This window comes from Metopolophium dirhodum, chromosome 1 (assembly GCF_019925205.1).
Source record: "Metopolophium dirhodum isolate CAU chromosome 1, ASM1992520v1, whole genome shotgun sequence".
Taxonomy (NCBI): Eukaryota; Metazoa; Arthropoda; class Insecta; order Hemiptera; family Aphididae; genus Metopolophium; species Metopolophium dirhodum.
The window spans coordinates 156,294,154-156,313,045 of record NC_083560.1 but is presented as its reverse complement, the minus strand read 5'-3'; the positions used below and the strand labels follow the sequence as shown (position 1 = coordinate 156,313,045).

General features: G+C 32.5%; 4 protein-coding genes across 4 annotated transcripts; 3 read left to right on the top strand and 1 right to left on the bottom strand.

Annotated features, from left to right (window-relative positions):
- Nucleotides 1–1,977: 1,977 nt before the first annotated feature.
- On the top strand, nt 1,978–2,454 carry LOC132933437 (uncharacterized). Its single transcript, XM_060999723.1, has one exon. It carries the CDS (start codon nt 1,978–1,980, stop codon nt 2,452–2,454), a length of 477 nt encoding a protein of 158 aa, XP_060855706.1.
- Nucleotides 2,455–4,874: 2,420 nt separating this feature from the next.
- LOC132933435 (uncharacterized) lies at nt 4,875–5,351 on the top strand. Its single transcript, XM_060999722.1, has one exon. It carries the CDS (start codon nt 4,875–4,877, stop codon nt 5,349–5,351), a length of 477 nt encoding a protein of 158 aa, XP_060855705.1.
- Nucleotides 5,352–15,213: 9,862 nt separating this feature from the next.
- LOC132937518 (uncharacterized) lies at nt 15,214–16,691 on the top strand. Its single transcript, XM_061004334.1, has 3 exons — nt 15,214–16,372; nt 16,436–16,498; nt 16,557–16,691. Exons 1-3 carry the CDS (start codon nt 15,671–15,673, stop codon nt 16,641–16,643), a joined length of 852 nt encoding a protein of 283 aa, XP_060860317.1. The 5' UTR covers nt 15,214–15,670; the 3' UTR covers nt 16,644–16,691.
- A 124-nt stretch (nt 16,692–16,815) lies between these two features.
- LOC132933434 (uncharacterized) lies at nt 16,816–18,063 on the bottom strand. Its single transcript, XM_060999721.1, has one exon. The coding sequence runs from the start codon at nt 18,061–18,063 to the stop codon at nt 16,816–16,818; it is 1,248 nt and encodes a 415-aa protein (XP_060855704.1).
- Nucleotides 18,064–18,892: the final 829 nt, after the last annotated feature.

Genomic DNA, 18,892 nt, shown 5'->3' with positions numbered 1-18,892 from the left:
TGTCGGGGTCACGCCACGGATAAGAGGTCATGTGTATATAAGGGTACTAAATTAGTACATAGATTTAGAATTACTTTTTACTAGCTTACTGCACGTAGTTCTCAGGTACCGAGCGTAAACTCTGCCTACAAATTTTAAGTGCAAATGTATTTTACTTTGTGACTATTTTATTTTACTTTATTTTATTAAACTTACTGTTTAACTTATAATACAATCGTGAATTTATTTACTATTTCCAAACATACCTTTGTGACTCTACCAACTTATCAACAACAGGACATCGAAGCACGTCATTAAATAATTAAAGTGTACAAGTGTAGCACGAGAGTACTACAATGCCCACGGGTCTATTAAGTGTTTATAATAATTATTGTTCACCCAATGATAGAGGTCTAGGCCTAGGCGTCTAGCTAACTAAAGTAAAACAAGCTTACGATATACGCGCTCTGGTGGCGTACTCCTCAACTCGCCGATTATATAGTTTTATACTTAGAAATTTATTTTGAAAAAAGTAAGTTATATAAAACATCTTGGAGCTTATATTGACGATCAACTCAAATGGAATATGCATATTAATTATATAAACAATGTTTTATGTCTTTTGTATCCTGTGGAATATCTTATCACCTAATTTGAGAATCTTAACATACATTAGCTTGGTACAGTCTACTATTACTTATGGTCTACACTTTTTGGGAAGTTCTTACGTGTCACATCTAATTTCTACTATAATTAATTCTCTATTAAAATTTATATTTTTCAAGCCAACGCTACACCACTCTAGTCATAATATATACAAAGATTATAATCTTCATAGTTTAGATTCTTTATATTTTAAAAATGTTTGCCTTTTATGTTTAATTACAGCAATATTATTGATTCACAACTTTATAATGCAGTATTGTATATCTTAGAGTCTGTATGTCTGTACATGTGCCATGTTCTGTGTCGGCATTCTAACGAAAAACGGTTTATGTGTGTTGTAGAAAAGTGTGAAAAAAATCCAAAAACATTTTTAAAATGTTCACATTATATGATACACATAAGGGCACATATAGGCTGTAAATATAAATGTAACATGTGTAATGATAAGTATTCGACTAACGGGAACGTTAATCGGCATTAAACACGCAACAATAATGTTTTGCCAAAATAAAATTAATAACAATTTGTTTAATTTTACTGAATCTTTGCAATTCTTCTAATGTAGTTATAAACCAATTATACATTTACTTTAATTTTGAGCGGGGTCATGAGTCAGAATAAAGGTTGACGATCGTGCGATGACTCTGTTTTCTACTGTTCTTCAAGAATATCCAAAAAGTGTATTAAATCTGATCCAATCTGCTAAACATTTATATGAGTAGTAATTCTCTTTACTCTGGTCATTATCCGACATTATACCAGGTATAACATAATTTTTAAGGATATAAACCAATGCTTGTCTACTATCAAATGTATTTTACGCCACTGTACTGTATTATACCGTATAGAACCTATTAAATTGAACACGGGTTATAAAACCATTGTTAATTATGAAACACGAATAATTAAAAAAATGGCCAAAAGTTTGGAAAAAATTTAAAAAAAACACACAATATTGTTATACTGCTAAATCATAATATAGTATTACTATTGTAAATGGATTTACTCCGTAAATAAATAAATAAAATAAATTATTTTAGATCATTTTTTCGAATCATGCTACCAATTATGATGTACCATAATATTATGTCCATATACCTAGTGACTAGAAATGATTTGATATAAAATATTTTAATTACAATTCATATTTCATCGTAAATTATGTTCTTAAAATATTACATAAATCTTCTTAATACATTTCGAAATAAATTTGGATTTGAGTAACCTTATTATTTGCCAACTAGTTAGTATATCTACTAACTTTTTGTTCTGTAAATGTTAATTAGCAACAAGCCAATAAATATGATATTAAGTCATAATAATGATATAATAATGAAAAATTCTGGTAAAGATTTGGAGACTTACAACTTGACTCTTTTATGTCCAATAAATAAATCAAAAATGAAACTGCCTGTCAAATCTGTCAAATGTAATCATTTGCAGTGTTTTGACTTGCAAGCTTTCATTTCTTTGAATGAGATAGAACCCACATGGCTGTGCCCTATATGTTCGAAGTCCTGTATCTTGGCTGATTTGAAAATAGACTCTTTCCTTTCGTTTATTATCAATAGTATAAACTTACCTAAAACTTGCGAGGAAGTAGAGCTTGATGCGAATGGTAAATGGAAACCATGTATATTGAACAGTGATAGTCGTGAAGGTATTTTGGGTACATCTTGTGGCCCTTTAGAAAAAACTATTCTTGAAATTGATTTGGGTAACTCAGATGATGAAGATCTCGGTGATATTGTAAAAACAGTATTACCGATAACAAGTGCAGGGAATTCCAATGGTTCAATAAGATACTAATAATTAAATTAGATAATACGATACGGCTTTTTAAATTTAGTACAAATGATTATATAACATTCAGATATTCAAGTGTTTTTTTTATCGATTGTTAATCATTTAATCAAATAATGTTTAAAATATTGTATGAAAAGCAAAGCAACGGACTTAAAGTTGCGTATTTCGTCGTCATTTGATTTTTCTATTTTTTTTCTACAAAAGCTTCAATTCTATCGAATGGTTAAAGACGTCTATATTGGATTATAGTTTTAACTAATGCATTTTTAATTTCTTGGAGTAACTATAATTTTTTTGATCAAAATCACGATTAAAGTTGCAATGGTTGCCCGACGGGCTATGGCACAAGTGATATAACATGGTAGTTGAAATTGCTCGCAGAACCAGCTGCTTAACTGAGTCTCTATCCGTGAAAATAATATAATTGCTAATGATTTAAAATTTCATATTCACAAACATTTAAGTATTGTGAATTGCGACAACGATATAATATAGTACATAAATATTCTACTACGGTCCACGAGCACTACAGAATTGTTTAATCATGAGAATTAATATTATGAAGACACCAATTCCGTAGCTCGTCGGACAATCATCATATCTTTAATCATGAATCTTATTTGTGAAGATAGATCCAGCCTAGTTCGCTCTTATACCAAAAATGAAAATTAGTTGTCATCAGTTATATTAAGTTGCATTGTATTTTTATTTAATTTTGTATTTACGTTTTTCAATATTATTAATTATCAATTGATGTGTTATTATTAATGACATTTTATAATTTAATTCTTGTGTATGGATTATATTGTATAACTGTAAAAGAAAAATAGTTTTTAATTTGACTCAATAGTATTTTATGTAGAATTAAATTCATTAGAATTTAAATAAAACTTGTATTTATCATTTGAATGCATAACTAATTGTATTTTATTTATTTGTATTCAATATTTATTTTGTAAGTAATTGAAGCAATTTTTTTTATAAGTTGGAGTTGGAAGTATTATGCCAATTTATTTTTTGGGTGGGGGTAGAATATTTCCCTCACCCAACCCTGTTTTAAATAAGATATTATAATTAAGTGGAGGTGCGGGCCCTGATTTTAAATGTCCGACCAGGCCATTTTTTTTAAATCCGCCACTGGTAGGTAACTAAATGTTTGAACACAATATAATATTATTATTATTTATAATAAAAATTATAATAGTAGGTACTTATAATTCTAGTATTATAGTATGTTATAGATATGTGGAATTTTTAGGTGTAATTTTTGTTCTATTTTCAAATAAATCTTCCGTACCAATTTCTTACCTTCTTTAACATTTTTATGTTATGTTTAAATGTAGGATAAATATTTTTTTTAAATATTTTTTCAACCTCATGTGCCATGTTCTGTGTCGGCATTCTAACGAAAGACGGTTTATGTGTGTTGTAGAAAAGTGTGAAAAAAATCCAAAAACATTTTTAAAATGTTCACATTATATGATACACATAAGGGCACATATAGGCTGTAAATATAAATGTAACATGTGTAATGATAAGTATTCGACTAACGGGAACGTTAATCGGCATAAAACACGCAACAATAATGTTTTGCCAAAATAAAATTAATAACAATTTGTTTAATTTTACTGAATCTTTGCAATTCTTCTAATGTAGTTATAAACCAATTATACATTTACTTTAATTTTGAGCGGGGTCATGAGTCAGAATAAAGGTTGACGATCGTGCGATGACTCTGTTTTCTACTGTTCTTCAAGAATATCCAAAAAGTGTATTAAATCTGATCCAATCTGCTAAACATTTATATGAGTAGTAATTCTCTTTACTCTGGTCATTATCCGACATTATACCAGGTATAACATAATTTTTAAGGATATAAACCAATGCTTGTCTACTATCAAATGTATTTTACGCCACTGTACTGTATTATACCGTATAGAACCTATTAAATTGAACACGGGTTATAAAACCATTGTTAATTATGAAACACGAATAATTAAAAAAATGGCCAAAAGTTTGGAAAAAATTTAAAAAAAACACACAATATTGTTATACTGCTAAATCATAATATAGTATTACTATTGTAAATGGATTTACTCCGTAAATAAATAAATAAAATAAATTATTTTAGATCATTTTTTCGAATCATGCTACCAATTATGATGTACCATAATATTATGTCCATATACCTAGTGACTAGAAATGATTTGATATAAAATATTTTAATTACAATTCATATTTCATCGTAAATTATGTTCTTAAAATATTACATAAATCTTCTTAATACATTTCGAAATAAATTTGGATTTGAGTAACCTTATTATTTGCCAACTAGTTAGTATATCTACTAACTTTTTGTTCTGTAAATGTTAATTAGCAACAAGCCAATAAATATGATATTAAGTCATAATAATGATATAATAATGAAAAATTCTGGTAAAGATTTGGAGACTTACAACTTGACTCTTTTATGTCCAATAAATAAATCAAAAATGAAACTGCCTGTCAAATCTGTCAAATGTAATCATTTGCAGTGTTTTGACTTGCAAGCTTTCATTTCTTTGAATGAGATAGAACCCACATGGCTGTGCCCTATATGTTCGAAGTCCTGTATCTTGGCTGATTTGAAAATAGACTCTTTCCTTTCGTTTATTATCAATAGTATAAACTTACCTAAAACTTGCGAGGAAGTAGAGCTTGATGCGAATGGTAAATGGAAACCATGTATATTGAACAGTGATAGTCGTGAAGGTATTTTGGGTACATCTTGTGGCCCTTTAGAAAAAACTATTCTTGAAATTGATTTGGGTAACTCAGATGATGAAGATCTCGGTGATATTGTAAAAACAGTATTACCGATAACAAGTGCAGGGAATTCCAATGGTTCAATAAGATACTAATAATTAAATTAGATAATACGATACGGCTTTTTAAATTTAGTACAAATGATTATATAACATTCAGATATTCAAGTGTTTTTTTTATCGATTGTTAATCATTTAATCAAATAATGTTTAAAATATTGTATGAAAAGCAAAGCAACGGACTTAAAGTTGCGTATTTCGTCGTCATTTGATTTTTCTATTTTTTTTCTACAAAAGCTTCAATTCTATCGAATGGTTAAAGACGTCTATATTGGATTATAGTTTTAACTAATGCATTTTTAATTTCTTGGAGTAACTATAATTTTTTTGATCAAAATCACGATTAAAGTTGCAATGGTTGCCCGACGGGCTATGGCACAAGTGATATAACATGGTAGTTGAAATTGCTCGCAGAACCAGCTGCTTAACTGAGTCTCTATCCGTGAAAATAATATAATTGCTAATGATTTAAAATTTCATATTCACAAACATTTAAGTATTGTGAATTGCGACAACGATATAATATAGTACATAAATATTCTACTACGGTCCACGAGCACTACAGAATTGTTTAATCATGAGAATTAATATTATGAAGACACCAATTCCGTAGCTCGTCGGACAATCATCATATCTTTAATCATGAATCTTATTTGTGAAGATAGATCCAGCCTAGTTCGCTCTTATACCAAAAATGAAAATTAGTTGTCATCAGTTATATTAAGTTGCATTGTATTTTTATTTAATTTTGTATTTACGTTTTTCAATATTATTAATTATCAATTGATGTGTTATTATTAATGACATTTTATAATTTAATTCTTGTGTATGGATTATATTGTATAACTGTAAAAGAAAAATAGTTTTTAATTTGACTCAATAGTATTTTATGTAGAATTAAATTCATTAGAATTTAAATAAAACTTGTATTTATCATTTGAATGCATAACTAATTGTATTTTATTTATTTGTATTCAATATTTATTTTGTAAGTAATTGAAGCAATTTTTTTTATAAGTTGGAGTTGGAAGTATTATGCCAATTTATTTTTTGGGTGGGGGTAGAATATTTCCCTCACCCAACCCTGTTTTAAATAAGATATTATAATTAAGTGGAGGTGCGGGCCCTGATTTTAAATGTCCGACCAGGCCATTTTTTTTAAATCCGCCACTGGTAGGTAACTAAATGTTTGAACACAATATAATATTATTATTATTTATAATAAAAATTATAATAGTAGGTACTTATAATTCTAGTATTATAGTATGTTATAGATATGTGGAATTTTTAGGTGTAATTTTTGTTCTATTTTCAAATAAATCTTCCGTACCAATTTCTTACCTTCTTTAACATTTTTATGTTATGTTTAAATGTAGGATAAATATTTTTTTTAAATATTTTTTCAACCTCATGTGCCATGTTCTGTGTCGGCATTCTAACGAAAGACGGTTTATGTGTGTTGTAGAAAAGTGTGAAAAAAATCCAAAAACATTTTTAAAATGTTCACATTATATGATACACATAAGGGCACATATAGGCTGTAAATATAAATGTAACATGTGTAATGATAAGTATTCGACTAACGGGAACGTTAATCGGCATAAAACACGCAACAATAATGTTTTGCCAAAATAAAATTAATAACAATTTGTTTAATTTTACTGAATCTTTGCAATTCTTCTAATGTAGTTATAAACCAATTATACATTTACTTTAATTTTGAGCGGGGTCATGAGTCAGAATAAAGGTTGACGATCGTGCGATGACTCTGTTTTCTACTGTTCTTCAAGAATATCCAAAAAGTGTATTAAATCTGATCCAATCTGCTAAACATTTATATGAGTAGTAATTCTCTTTACTCTGGTCATTATCCGACATTATACCAGGTATAACATAATTTTTAAGGATATAAACCAATGCTTGTCTACTATCAAATGTATTATACGCCACTGTACTGTATTATATCGTATAGAACCTATTAAATTGAACACGGGTTATAAAACCATTGTTAATTATGAAACACGAATAATTAAAAAAATGGCCAAAAGTTTGGAAAAAATTTAAAAAAAACACACAATATTGTTATACTGCTAAATCATAATATAGTATTACTATTGTAAATGGATTTACTCCGTAAATAAATAAATAAAATAAATTATTTTAGATCATTTTTTCGAATCATGCTACCAATTATGATGTACCATAATATTATGTCCATATACCTAGTGACTAGAAATGATTTGATATAAAATATTTTAATTACAATTCATATTTCATCGTAAATTATGTTCTTAAAATATTACATAAATCTTCTTAATACATTTCGAAATAAATTTGGATTTGAGTAACCTTATTATTTGCCAACTAGTTAGTATATCTACTAACTTTTTGTTCTGTAAATGTTAATTAGCAACAAGCCAATAAATATGATATTAAATAATAATAATGTTCGCAGTATGCAGTTATTTTAAAAATAATTGTATATTGTAACGGCGCGTCCCTGCATGATGTATTTAAGTACTTCAAGTTGTATAAATAACTAAATAAATAAATTAATTAAGAAATAAAGGGCATTTATAAATACATAAGAATAGAATTGAACTTTCAGTCTGTGAGTAGGTAATTGAATAAATAAAACAAGAAGATGATTGTTGATAATGTAGTAAACCTGCGTTTCTACGAATATATTAAGTACTTTTCCGCGGTAGGACAACAACAACAAGGAGATTAACTTTCAACTATTCGATTCCAAGAATCGCGTACATGTACGTACCTAGAGTTTTACGACGTAATTAAAACTTCGACATCAAATATCTGCAAAACAAACCTATAATAATTTAAGTGCCAATAAAGAAGAGTGCCAATCGTACATTCGGGTTGTTTTGCAATAACAACGTCCAGCTCCGGTTCCCTTTCAGATATCCACCTCCTGGGCTCTACCGTGTACATTTTTTTATACATATAGATTTTATATAAATATAAGATAGAGTCTATAGCAAATTAGTATTTAGTACAGAGTCTGCACCACGCAGTCACTAACTTCTCGGGCAGATGCTTTTCGCTCTGTCCTCAAATTTATCTAATTTCTTTATAAATGTTTAATTATTATTATTTTGTCTTAACAATAAAGTACTATAAATAACTTATACAACTTGTCTCTCTCCAACCTTCTCTCCTACATTAACCATCAACGTCGACGAACTCAAAATATAAGCGAGCAGTGAGGGATCACTACACGTCTTTTGGTGTCAGGTGTGGGGTCACCTGAAGGAAGAATTCTAGTATCCAACCTAGAATCGAGTACATCAGCGGACCTCGAGTTCAACCACGTTGCTGACAATAGGAGGACCGAGCCAAGACATCAACTACATTCAACATTTGCAACTGCAATCAACAGTTCAACTACATTCAACATTTGCAACTGCAATCAACAGTTCAACTACATTCAACATTTGCAACTGCAATCAACAGTTCAACTACATTCAACATTTTCAACTACAATCAACAGTTCAACTACATTCAACATTTTTAACTACAATCAACAGTTCAACTGCATTCAACATTTCAACTTCACTCAACTAGCCAAGCAGAGCATCAGCGACGAGTCAGCAGAGCCGTCAGCACGCAACCATTTAGGACCGGACAAAAGAGCAATGAATTTCGCACTGTAAGTTGTTATTTAAGCAATTATATAGTATATGTCTGAGAGTCCAAATAGGTGTTGGTCAGTAGTTAGATATAACCCGCAAACTTTACACACGACAATTATGAGCGTAACATTAGGAATTGACTCCGCCTTGCGCGGCATACCTAACTTTAGCGGGGGCACTGAGGCAGATTTAGCCTCATACATAATCGAATGTGACTATGTAATGAACAATATTCACGAAAATCTTAAAACGGTAGTTTTTAACAATATAGTAGCTAAATTAAAGGGGACCGCTTTCCAGTCTGCCCGATACCGAAATTTTGCAGACTGGGCCGAACTTAAAGCCCACCTTCGAGCTGTTTTTGGAACACCGCATTCCATTAGTTATTTACAATCGCAAATGAGCAATATTAAACAACGTTCCGACGAAGACATACGTAGCTTCGCCGGGCGTACGGAAAAATGTTTTCATGAATTAGTAGGAGCACTAACTGTAGGACTAGAGCCAGCATCAGCCACAGCAGTAGCTGCATCTTATAAAACGGGAGCGCTTACCGCATTTGTTAACGGGACGCGACCCGAAATCAGAGCATTATTAAAAGCACGCGACGTATCCTCTTTCGAAAAAGCCGTTTCTATAGCAACCGAAGAAGAACAGGATTTACAACACATTAATCGCCGTTTTAACACTAACAAAAATTACGGGAAAAATAACGCGAATAAAAAGAATATTAAATGCAATAAATGCAGTAAGATGGGCCACTATGCAAACGAGTGCCGTAGTAATACAGGTACTTCATACAGCACGAATTTTAGAAATCCCATTAACAGTCGCGACGATAAAACCAGTATAGTAAAACACGAGTATCAAGGGCAGGTCAGGTTCTGCGCGTACTGTAAGAAAACAAATCATAATATAAAAGATTGTAGGAAACGTATTTACAACGAAAGTAAAAAAACCACTAGTAAGGAAACCGAAAGTCCTAGCACTAGCCGTACCGTAAACGAAATCAACCAAAATCATGTAAGAATTGTAGCCAATTTCGAAGAAGAACATATAATGTGTGGATCAGATAATTTCCAACCTCATAATATTAAATTATTAGTCGACTCCGGCGCGGAGATGAATCTCATTAAAATAACCGCACTAGAAGGACAAGTTGTCATAAACGAATCCGAGAAACGTACGATAAAAGGCATTAACGAAATTCCAATATTTACCGTAGGCACTATGGTAACCACTATGCAAATTAACAACGTCGATGTGCTCATCAAATTCGACGTCGTTTTTGGCGATTTTCCAATAAACGAGTCGGGCATCATCGGTCGTAACTTTTTAAAACAAAACAAGGTTATCATGGACTATAGCCAAAATCTATTAACAATACCAGAAGAAACTGGTTTTAAAGAAATTATATTACCGCCGCGTAGCAATTGCGTACTTCTCATAAAAAACGACGAAAACATAGGTCACGAGAATATAACTATAAAAAAACAAGACGTGAACGAAAACGTAATAATCGCGAACAGTATCAGTCCGGTTAACAAAAATAGCATTATTAGTAATATAATAAATATTTCAGAAGAACCTTTCGTGATAGACGAGCTTACCACACAACATATCGAGTGGGAGCCATATAATGAAACAGTATTTACAGCATCTTTTATAGATGACAAACAAACCGATCGTATAACACAAATCAAACGCGAAATTAAAACCGACGATTTGAATAAAGAAGAACGGGAAAATATTTTAGCACTCTGTTGTAATTACGCGGACCTGTTTTATTTACCGGGTGACTATCTTAGCGCCACGGAAATCGTGACTCACACAATAAACACACCGCGTTGCACAAAACCCATTAACATACGCCCGTATCGTTTACCTTGGGCATACCAAGAAGAAATCGAAAAACAAATTAAAGAAATGAAACATAACAATATTATACGTGATTCTAAATCACCTTTCAATTTTCCACTCGTGGTAGTGAAAAAGAAAAATTTAGATCCGACAGGGAAACCCAAACTGCGAGTGTGCGTAGATTTCAGAAAACTTAACGAAGTAACCGAGAATGAAGCTTATGGCCTCCCAAACTTACTAGAGATATTAGAATCCCTAGGATCATCCAAATACTTCAGTACTTTGGATTTGGCGGCAGGTTATCATCAGCTGCATATAGACCCGGCCGATACACATAAAACTGCTTTTTCTACAAAATCCGGTCACTACGAATTTTTACGCATGCCTTTCGGGCTGAGCTCAGCTCCAGCCACTTTAACGCGCGCAATGAAATCTGTACTCATGGGACTTGAAGAAATGTGCACTGCATACCTAGATGATATTGTAGTACACGGATCTAGTCTCATGGACCACCAGAAAAAATTAGAACAAGTATTCAATAGGCTGCGCGTACACAAACTTAAATTACAACCTAACAAATGTTCTTTCTTACGAAAAGAAGTATTGTATTTAGGGCACGTAATAAACGAAACCGGAGTTTCCCCGGACCCGAACAAATTGAAATGCATTCGGGAATATCCTAAACCGAAAAATGCAAAGGATATTAAGTCATTTTTAGGACTATTAAATTACTATAGACGTTTCGTCGATAATTTTGCAAAAATAGCAAAGTCATTAACTTATTTACTTAAAAAAGACGTACCATTCGTTTGGACCGATAATTGCGAACATAGTTTTGAAGAACTCAAAAAAGCTTTAATGAACCCACCGTTACTAGTCTATCCCGACTGGGAAGCGGGAAAGTTCAATTTAATGACAGACGCAAGTCAGTATGCAATAGGAGCCGTTTTATCTCAGGGGGAAGTCCCTAAAGACCAACCTATCGCGTACTCCAGTAGAACATTAAATAAAGCGGAGTGTAACTATAGCGTTATTCAGAAGGAATTATTAGCCATCGTCTGGGCCGTGAAATATTTCAGACCATATTTATACGGTCGTCATTTCAACATTATAACCGACCATCGACCTTTAACATATTTATTCGGCATTAAAGACGCGTCATCACAGTTAATGCGCTGGCGATTACAACTGGCCGATTACGATTATGACATTACGTACCGGGCCGGCCCCGAGCACTCGAACGCCGACTGTTTATCACGAATTCGAATGATACAAACCGGTCCGGCCAACGCAATTAACGGGTTCAATGAATTCGAAGCCGCGGAAAGCAAACCCATCTTCAATTCAAAAATTATCGAAATCGACAATGATATAATCAAGGCCGTAGAGACAGAGAACGTTATAATACTAGTTTCGGAAGACAAAGTCATAATTAACCCGGCAGTGCGTGAAGTAATAAAAAACATTGACGTAGGTCAAATACAGTTTTCCGATGAAAACAAGTTTTGTACTATCCAAAGAGACCCGAATTTATTAATAATTTATGGTTTTAAGCCTACGTATACAACACCACTCGAAGCCGAGGTCATTTACCAAGCCATAAACAATTTAAAAACGTTTTGCATAACAAATAAAATTAACTCGTTTTCTACGAATAAATTAGACGCGTCCACCTCACTCACCAGTTACTTACGTATTCGAACAATGTTTCGGCATATTTTTAAAGCAACCGACATTGTAGTAAAAATTTATACGGGTCAGCAATTAACCGAAGACGAAAAGAAATTAATAATTTACGAGCACCATAACTCACCGTTAGGGGGACATGCAGGTGTATCGCGCACAGTAAAAAGATTAAAACTTTATTATAATTGGCGCCACATGAAAAAAGACGTCAAACATTATATTAAACATTGCGAATTATGTCAAAAAAAAAATAAATTGTAGGATACATTAAGCCATACAATTATATTCATTTTATTTTGGAGACGGGTTATTATTATATTATTATTTTTTTTTATTAGTATTATTATTATTATTATAATATATTTAAGATTTTATTATCAAATTATTTTATGAGGATTACGGGATTTTATTAATTATAATACTATTTTATTATCATTCTATTTATTTTACACTCGTAATCATATTACTATTATTAGTAGTTTCCTGAACAGTAGAACGGGTATATTGAATACTATTAAGTTAAACTTTTATTATAAAACTATATTTAACTAATAAGCTGAAACGATTTTCAGACTTATGCTTCTGATAATACCATTCACGTCGGGGACTTTTCGATACACCGACGAACCACTAACACGACACTCTGGCCTATACTACGAGAACCGGGGACCTTTGAAACTTATTACGTCTCAATGGGATCTTACTGCATACATTAATCTTACTAAATATAACGAAGAATTCGAATACATAAACGAAGTAATAGATAAAACGAACGAATTGTGTGTTGCATACATGCACGACCCAGTTACCAATAACTTTAATTGTAACAACTTACTTAAAACAGCCACCGCTATAGTTGATAATTTACACAATAAAAAGACACAAGTCTTAGATTCTATTGGTCACATAATTACTAAACGTAATGCTTTAACTAAACTCGTTACAAAAGCAGCTAAATTAATATACGGAATATGCAATTTAGAATGCATACAAAAATTTAATTTTAATATAGCAAAAAGCCAAAGCACTTCGCAATCTAAACTAATAAAAGAACAAATTAAAGTAGTACAACTACAGAATAATATAGTGTCACACAACATTATATCTTCGGTACCTTTAACATTAATGGTGAACGAAACGACAAACAGTACAAGGGAACAACAAATAAAAAATTATTTGACAAAACATTTTATACACGTTAATTTATTAATTACAAAACAGATAGAAGAAACAAACACACTATTAGAGGTGATACAACAAGCTAAAATGGGAATTATTCATCCAAGTTTAATATCTCCAAAAGAGTTATTAGAACACGTTAAAGACGTTAAAGTATCATTACCTGGGGGCACCGATTTACCAACTGATTTAGACATACAAAATATTTACGAATTGATAAAGCTCTCAGACATTACTATATACTATGCAAATGACAACTTAGTGTTTATAATTTCTTTACCTTTAATTTATCAAAATGATTTTAGTTTGTATAATTTAATACCTGTGCCAGTGTGCACCGGAAACGATTGTTTTTATATAAAACCTAGTAATAAGTATCTAGCTATAAGTAAAACGAAAGAACACTATGCTCTTTATGACGAATTGTATTACACACATTGTAAACACGCTAGAGACTTCCTTTTGTGTCCTGAGGGTAATCCGTTACATCCACGTGCTAGTAGACCAGCATGCGAAGTACAATTACTCCAAGATCCTATAAAAGTTCCAACAAACTGCGAAATCATGCACGTACAAATGGGTACATCCATCTTTCACAAAAAACGATTCAAAAACGAGTGGATCTACGTCACTAACTACGATTTAGTATTCATCACCTGCGACGAAGATAAAGAATCCACCAGCCATACACTAAAAGGTGTAGGTATCTTAAAACTAAACGAAACTTGTAAAGGGTACGCCGCTAGAGACGTACTCTTACCAGGAAAAGTCGATTACAAATCAGAATATATGGATTTCAACCCAAAATCAGCTTTGGAACCCATAAGGGATATGCCGTTAGTAGGATAAAAAAGAGAGTTCTGGAACCCCAGCCTGCTGGCTCAGCCCTATACCTGATTGCTCAACCCGCGAAACCCGTTGCTCAACCCATATACATCTATACACCTCTGCTCAACCCATATCACATACGTACACGACATTCCCCCGCTACCCCGCTCTTCATATACCCCCACCACCAATCACGCACTTGTACGATATTCCCCCCGCCACTCTTCCCTATCAATTAGCCGCGGAAAATAATTTAAAAATTTTTTTGCCGAACCGGGATTCGAACTCGAACAGGTCGCTTCCCATACGACAACCACACCACTGCGCAACTTACTCGCTTATGATTACAAGTTATATTCTATCTCATTTAACTGGTGTTTACGACAATCGTTCACATACGTACGAGATGTATAATTTCCCCCACCACCACCACAGCCACTATACCTTACAAAGGGCCGCCGCGAACGCGCGCGAGCCCGCCACCGCGTTATCATACCTATGTTTTCAGTTATCACATCTATAAATACCTACATACGCACTTACGTACAAACACACATACATACATATATTATAATATAGTTTACATATAATATTCCACTGATATTTCTAACAATAAACATTCTATAATTTCCCCCCCCCCCCACCACCACCACCACCAACACCACCAACGCTACACCTTACAAAGGGCCGCCGCGAGCCCGCCACCGCGTTATCATATCTATGTTATCAGTTATCACATTGACGTTAGCATAATCTTTAAATGTTTTCGCACGCATGGCATTCGAGAATTATTACAAAAATGTTTACCGTTTGTAAACGTAAACAACTTTAACGAACATGTAGCTTCCTGCATAGCATACATTAATATTAAAACACACACACACACATAAAGGCACATTCCTTTGTAAACATCATCAGCGTTAACAGACCTGTAGCTGCATGCATTACCACGATAACTCTGTAGGGACTATTCGATGTCCCCCCACCAATTAATATTTAATATAATCGTCTAAGAACACAGTTACACTTCATAAAATCAGTCGCTCTTCATCATTCCAAGTGTCTACATCGCTCCGAGTGTCTACTCCGCCCGTGTGCTCGTCTCGTATTCAACGTTTAAATCATAATTATTTTTCAGTGTTTAAAATTAAAATGGCTGGTCCAATCGAAAATATGGCAGATATTTACAAGAAAACTTTTAAATATACTCCACCGTCACCACCACCCAAGCTCATCGATTGCAGTAATCTAACCATCGACTTCACAGCTCGTAAATTTTTAAACATTGGGTTAGATCCTACCGATGAATTCAAAACCGTGATTCATATTATAACATCTTCGCGGTATGTAAATATTCCTATCGATTTTCTACAAAGTATATTCAGACTTATGGGGAACATTCTATCATTCATACTCGATCGTCCAGAAAAATACAAACGAAATTTATTTTTGGATAACGACGTAATTTCAATGTCTAGTATGACATATCACTCGGAGAACACACTTGTTTTAGAATCAAAAATTCAAGACGGATGTCGTGTTCTGTTAAATCGAACGGATCTTTTGACCTTACAAGATTTAGAATACACCATTTTTGAGATTATCAATAGAAAATCTATTATAATTAAACCGATTGTAATACACCAAATTGATCTAATCGCTTCATTCTTAAAATCAAACGTAGCGTTAGAAAATTCTAAGACTGATATGAGAACTCATGTGAGGAACATCGATAATAATTATCTTTCAATACATGTTATTGGCGAGAACGACTACATTTTCACAAATCAACTAAAATTATATGCAACTGATTCGATCGTTCAAAAATGGATGGAGAAAATAAAAAAATATGAGGTACTAGCAATTTTCCTTTTAGCTTATATTATGTTATGTTAATAAAATATTTTTTATTTACAGGGATACAATGACGAGTGTTCCATAGCTTTTTCACCACAATCGTACTTCAGTTCATATCCGCAGGTAATAATCATTTTTAAATCCGACATAACATATTTTAATTAAAAAAAAAAAATTACAGGGAAATCCAGCACAAGAGAGCCACCTCGAAAACATTCAGGAAGGACGTTCGGAAAACGATGGGCCATTTGGACCACAATATAATTAATTTTTCTGTATTATTATTTTTCTTATTGTGTAAAATAAAAACAAGCGTGATATTTAAAAACAAGTTTTTTTTATTTATTAATAATGATAAGGTTACAATATATATATATATATATTTAGCATAAGGTTACAATATTTTACATAAGAGGAAAAAAAAAAAATTATATACATTTTTACAATTTTCTAACTTCGCCACTAAACGGGCTATAATTTATAATCTGGTCATGTAATATTAAGCAATACGCTGTAGTTTTTTCCGGAATAACGGTATCAGTTTCAAATTCAATACGTAGGTCTACGGTTGACGACTTCACATTATCGTTTTGACACGATAAATCAACAACGATGATTGGTGAATAGTTTTGAAAAATATGTTTTGACAATAAAGGTTCACTATACTCTTTCTCATAATATGATTTTTGAAAGTCTGCATAGGCCTTATACAGTATACTAGTTGTATTATTTTTAAAATCAGCACGAAAGTCTTCATATGGATACACTTCAGAATTTAAGTGAACCTTAAGATTTTTTAGTTGACAGTGATCAAAGCGTCCAGCGTCTATTTCAATATTTTTTTTTCGATCTGTTTGTAATCCGAATAACACAAACCTCGGTTTTTCTAACAAGTTGCTGGACTTTACCGTCCACGAATGTGAGGTATTTCTAGGGAGAATAGGATATTCGCAGAGATCCCAGGTTCTGAACGCACATGATAGTGTTTTACACGAATCTACCACTTTTATCAACCTTAATTTTTCTTTATCACTAACTCTGATAATAGGCATTTTCCACACCACCCTAGTAAGTTCAATTGTAATTTTTCTATTTTTTGAGACTGCTTCGGTTGCGCCCTCGCCAACAACGTGTATCGCATCCAGGTCGGTAGATGCGCGATTTAAAATCAGCTGTTGATTACAATTAAGTAATATTTTTTTATAGTCTTCACAAAATCCGAATAAATGTTTTAGAGGGATACACCCGGTAAATACATTGTTGCTCATAAAGTTTTTATTATCTTCACCATCCATCGCCGAGTCCCAAGCAGCGTTCTCCAACGTATTCAAATCGTTTGGAGTATACGAACAATATGCTTTCAAGCAAGATGCAACTCCAGGTGTTTTTAATTTTTGAATTTCTATTCCGTTTATTTCATAGCGCATTTCGGAGAATAAAAATGCCAATCCATTATTTGAAAAACGTACATCTCCCACTGCATCGGACGGTTTATTTACTCTCCCCTCTATATAAATATAGCTTTCGCATGGTAGAGTGTATGCATCCATATTTAAAACACTTATCCTAATTTCATCGTTATTCGATAAAGACATGTTTGAGTATGGAGTGAACGAATGATAATGCTTTTGTGTTATTTTACACTCATCGACATAATCGACCCCAACGTCTAAATACGAGTCGTCCATAATTATTTTTTATACTTGCAACGAACGTAGAAAATTTAAATTATTTTTCGTGAGCTTGATCTCGCCTTTTTTCGGTCTAGATGTTGACTTCTTCACGACAGTCGGTAAACTAACTGGTTTTTTGATTGTAGATCTTTTTATATTAAACTTTAATGCCATTTCCACTCGTTATTTGTAATCGAATTGTAATTGGTTCACCGCGCAGATTTATTAGACAATCGTTCTGATCTTTTAACACGATGTATACTCTAGATATTGAAGTCGTATTGAGAGCATAAAAAACTAGATGTCTAGGTACTTCGATGATTTTATAACCTGGTGGGACAGTTGGATAAAGTTCATGTATGATCTGGCTCGGTGCTCCATCACAGAATGAACCAGTAATCAAGTTGCACTCTACTTTTATACTATTGATTTTCATTATCTTAACTGTACTTTCAGATTCATGATTAATACCAGAAGTGTATAAATAATTTCTAAAACCCAATAACTTCGCTATACTATTCTCAACTGATAAGTCTACGTCATGACTACACGAGACTATACACTTTAATGTGGTATTGTCTGCTTTTAATTCAAACCAGTCGATATAATCGGGCATATTTTTTTTTATAACAGTCTCTAAATTTTCAAACTCATACGAGCCTGTGGGTATAATAACTTCCTCTCTTTGTCCAATCATATTACGGAAACCGATAGTATTGCAACCGGGTTCAATGTTCGGTATCGAATTATTTGTCTGTAGACTCAAAAGACATATTTGTGCTGTGCTTTCTACTTCTAGCGGTGGAAAAATGTCGCATGACAATTCACTCGAGTTCCCGTTTAA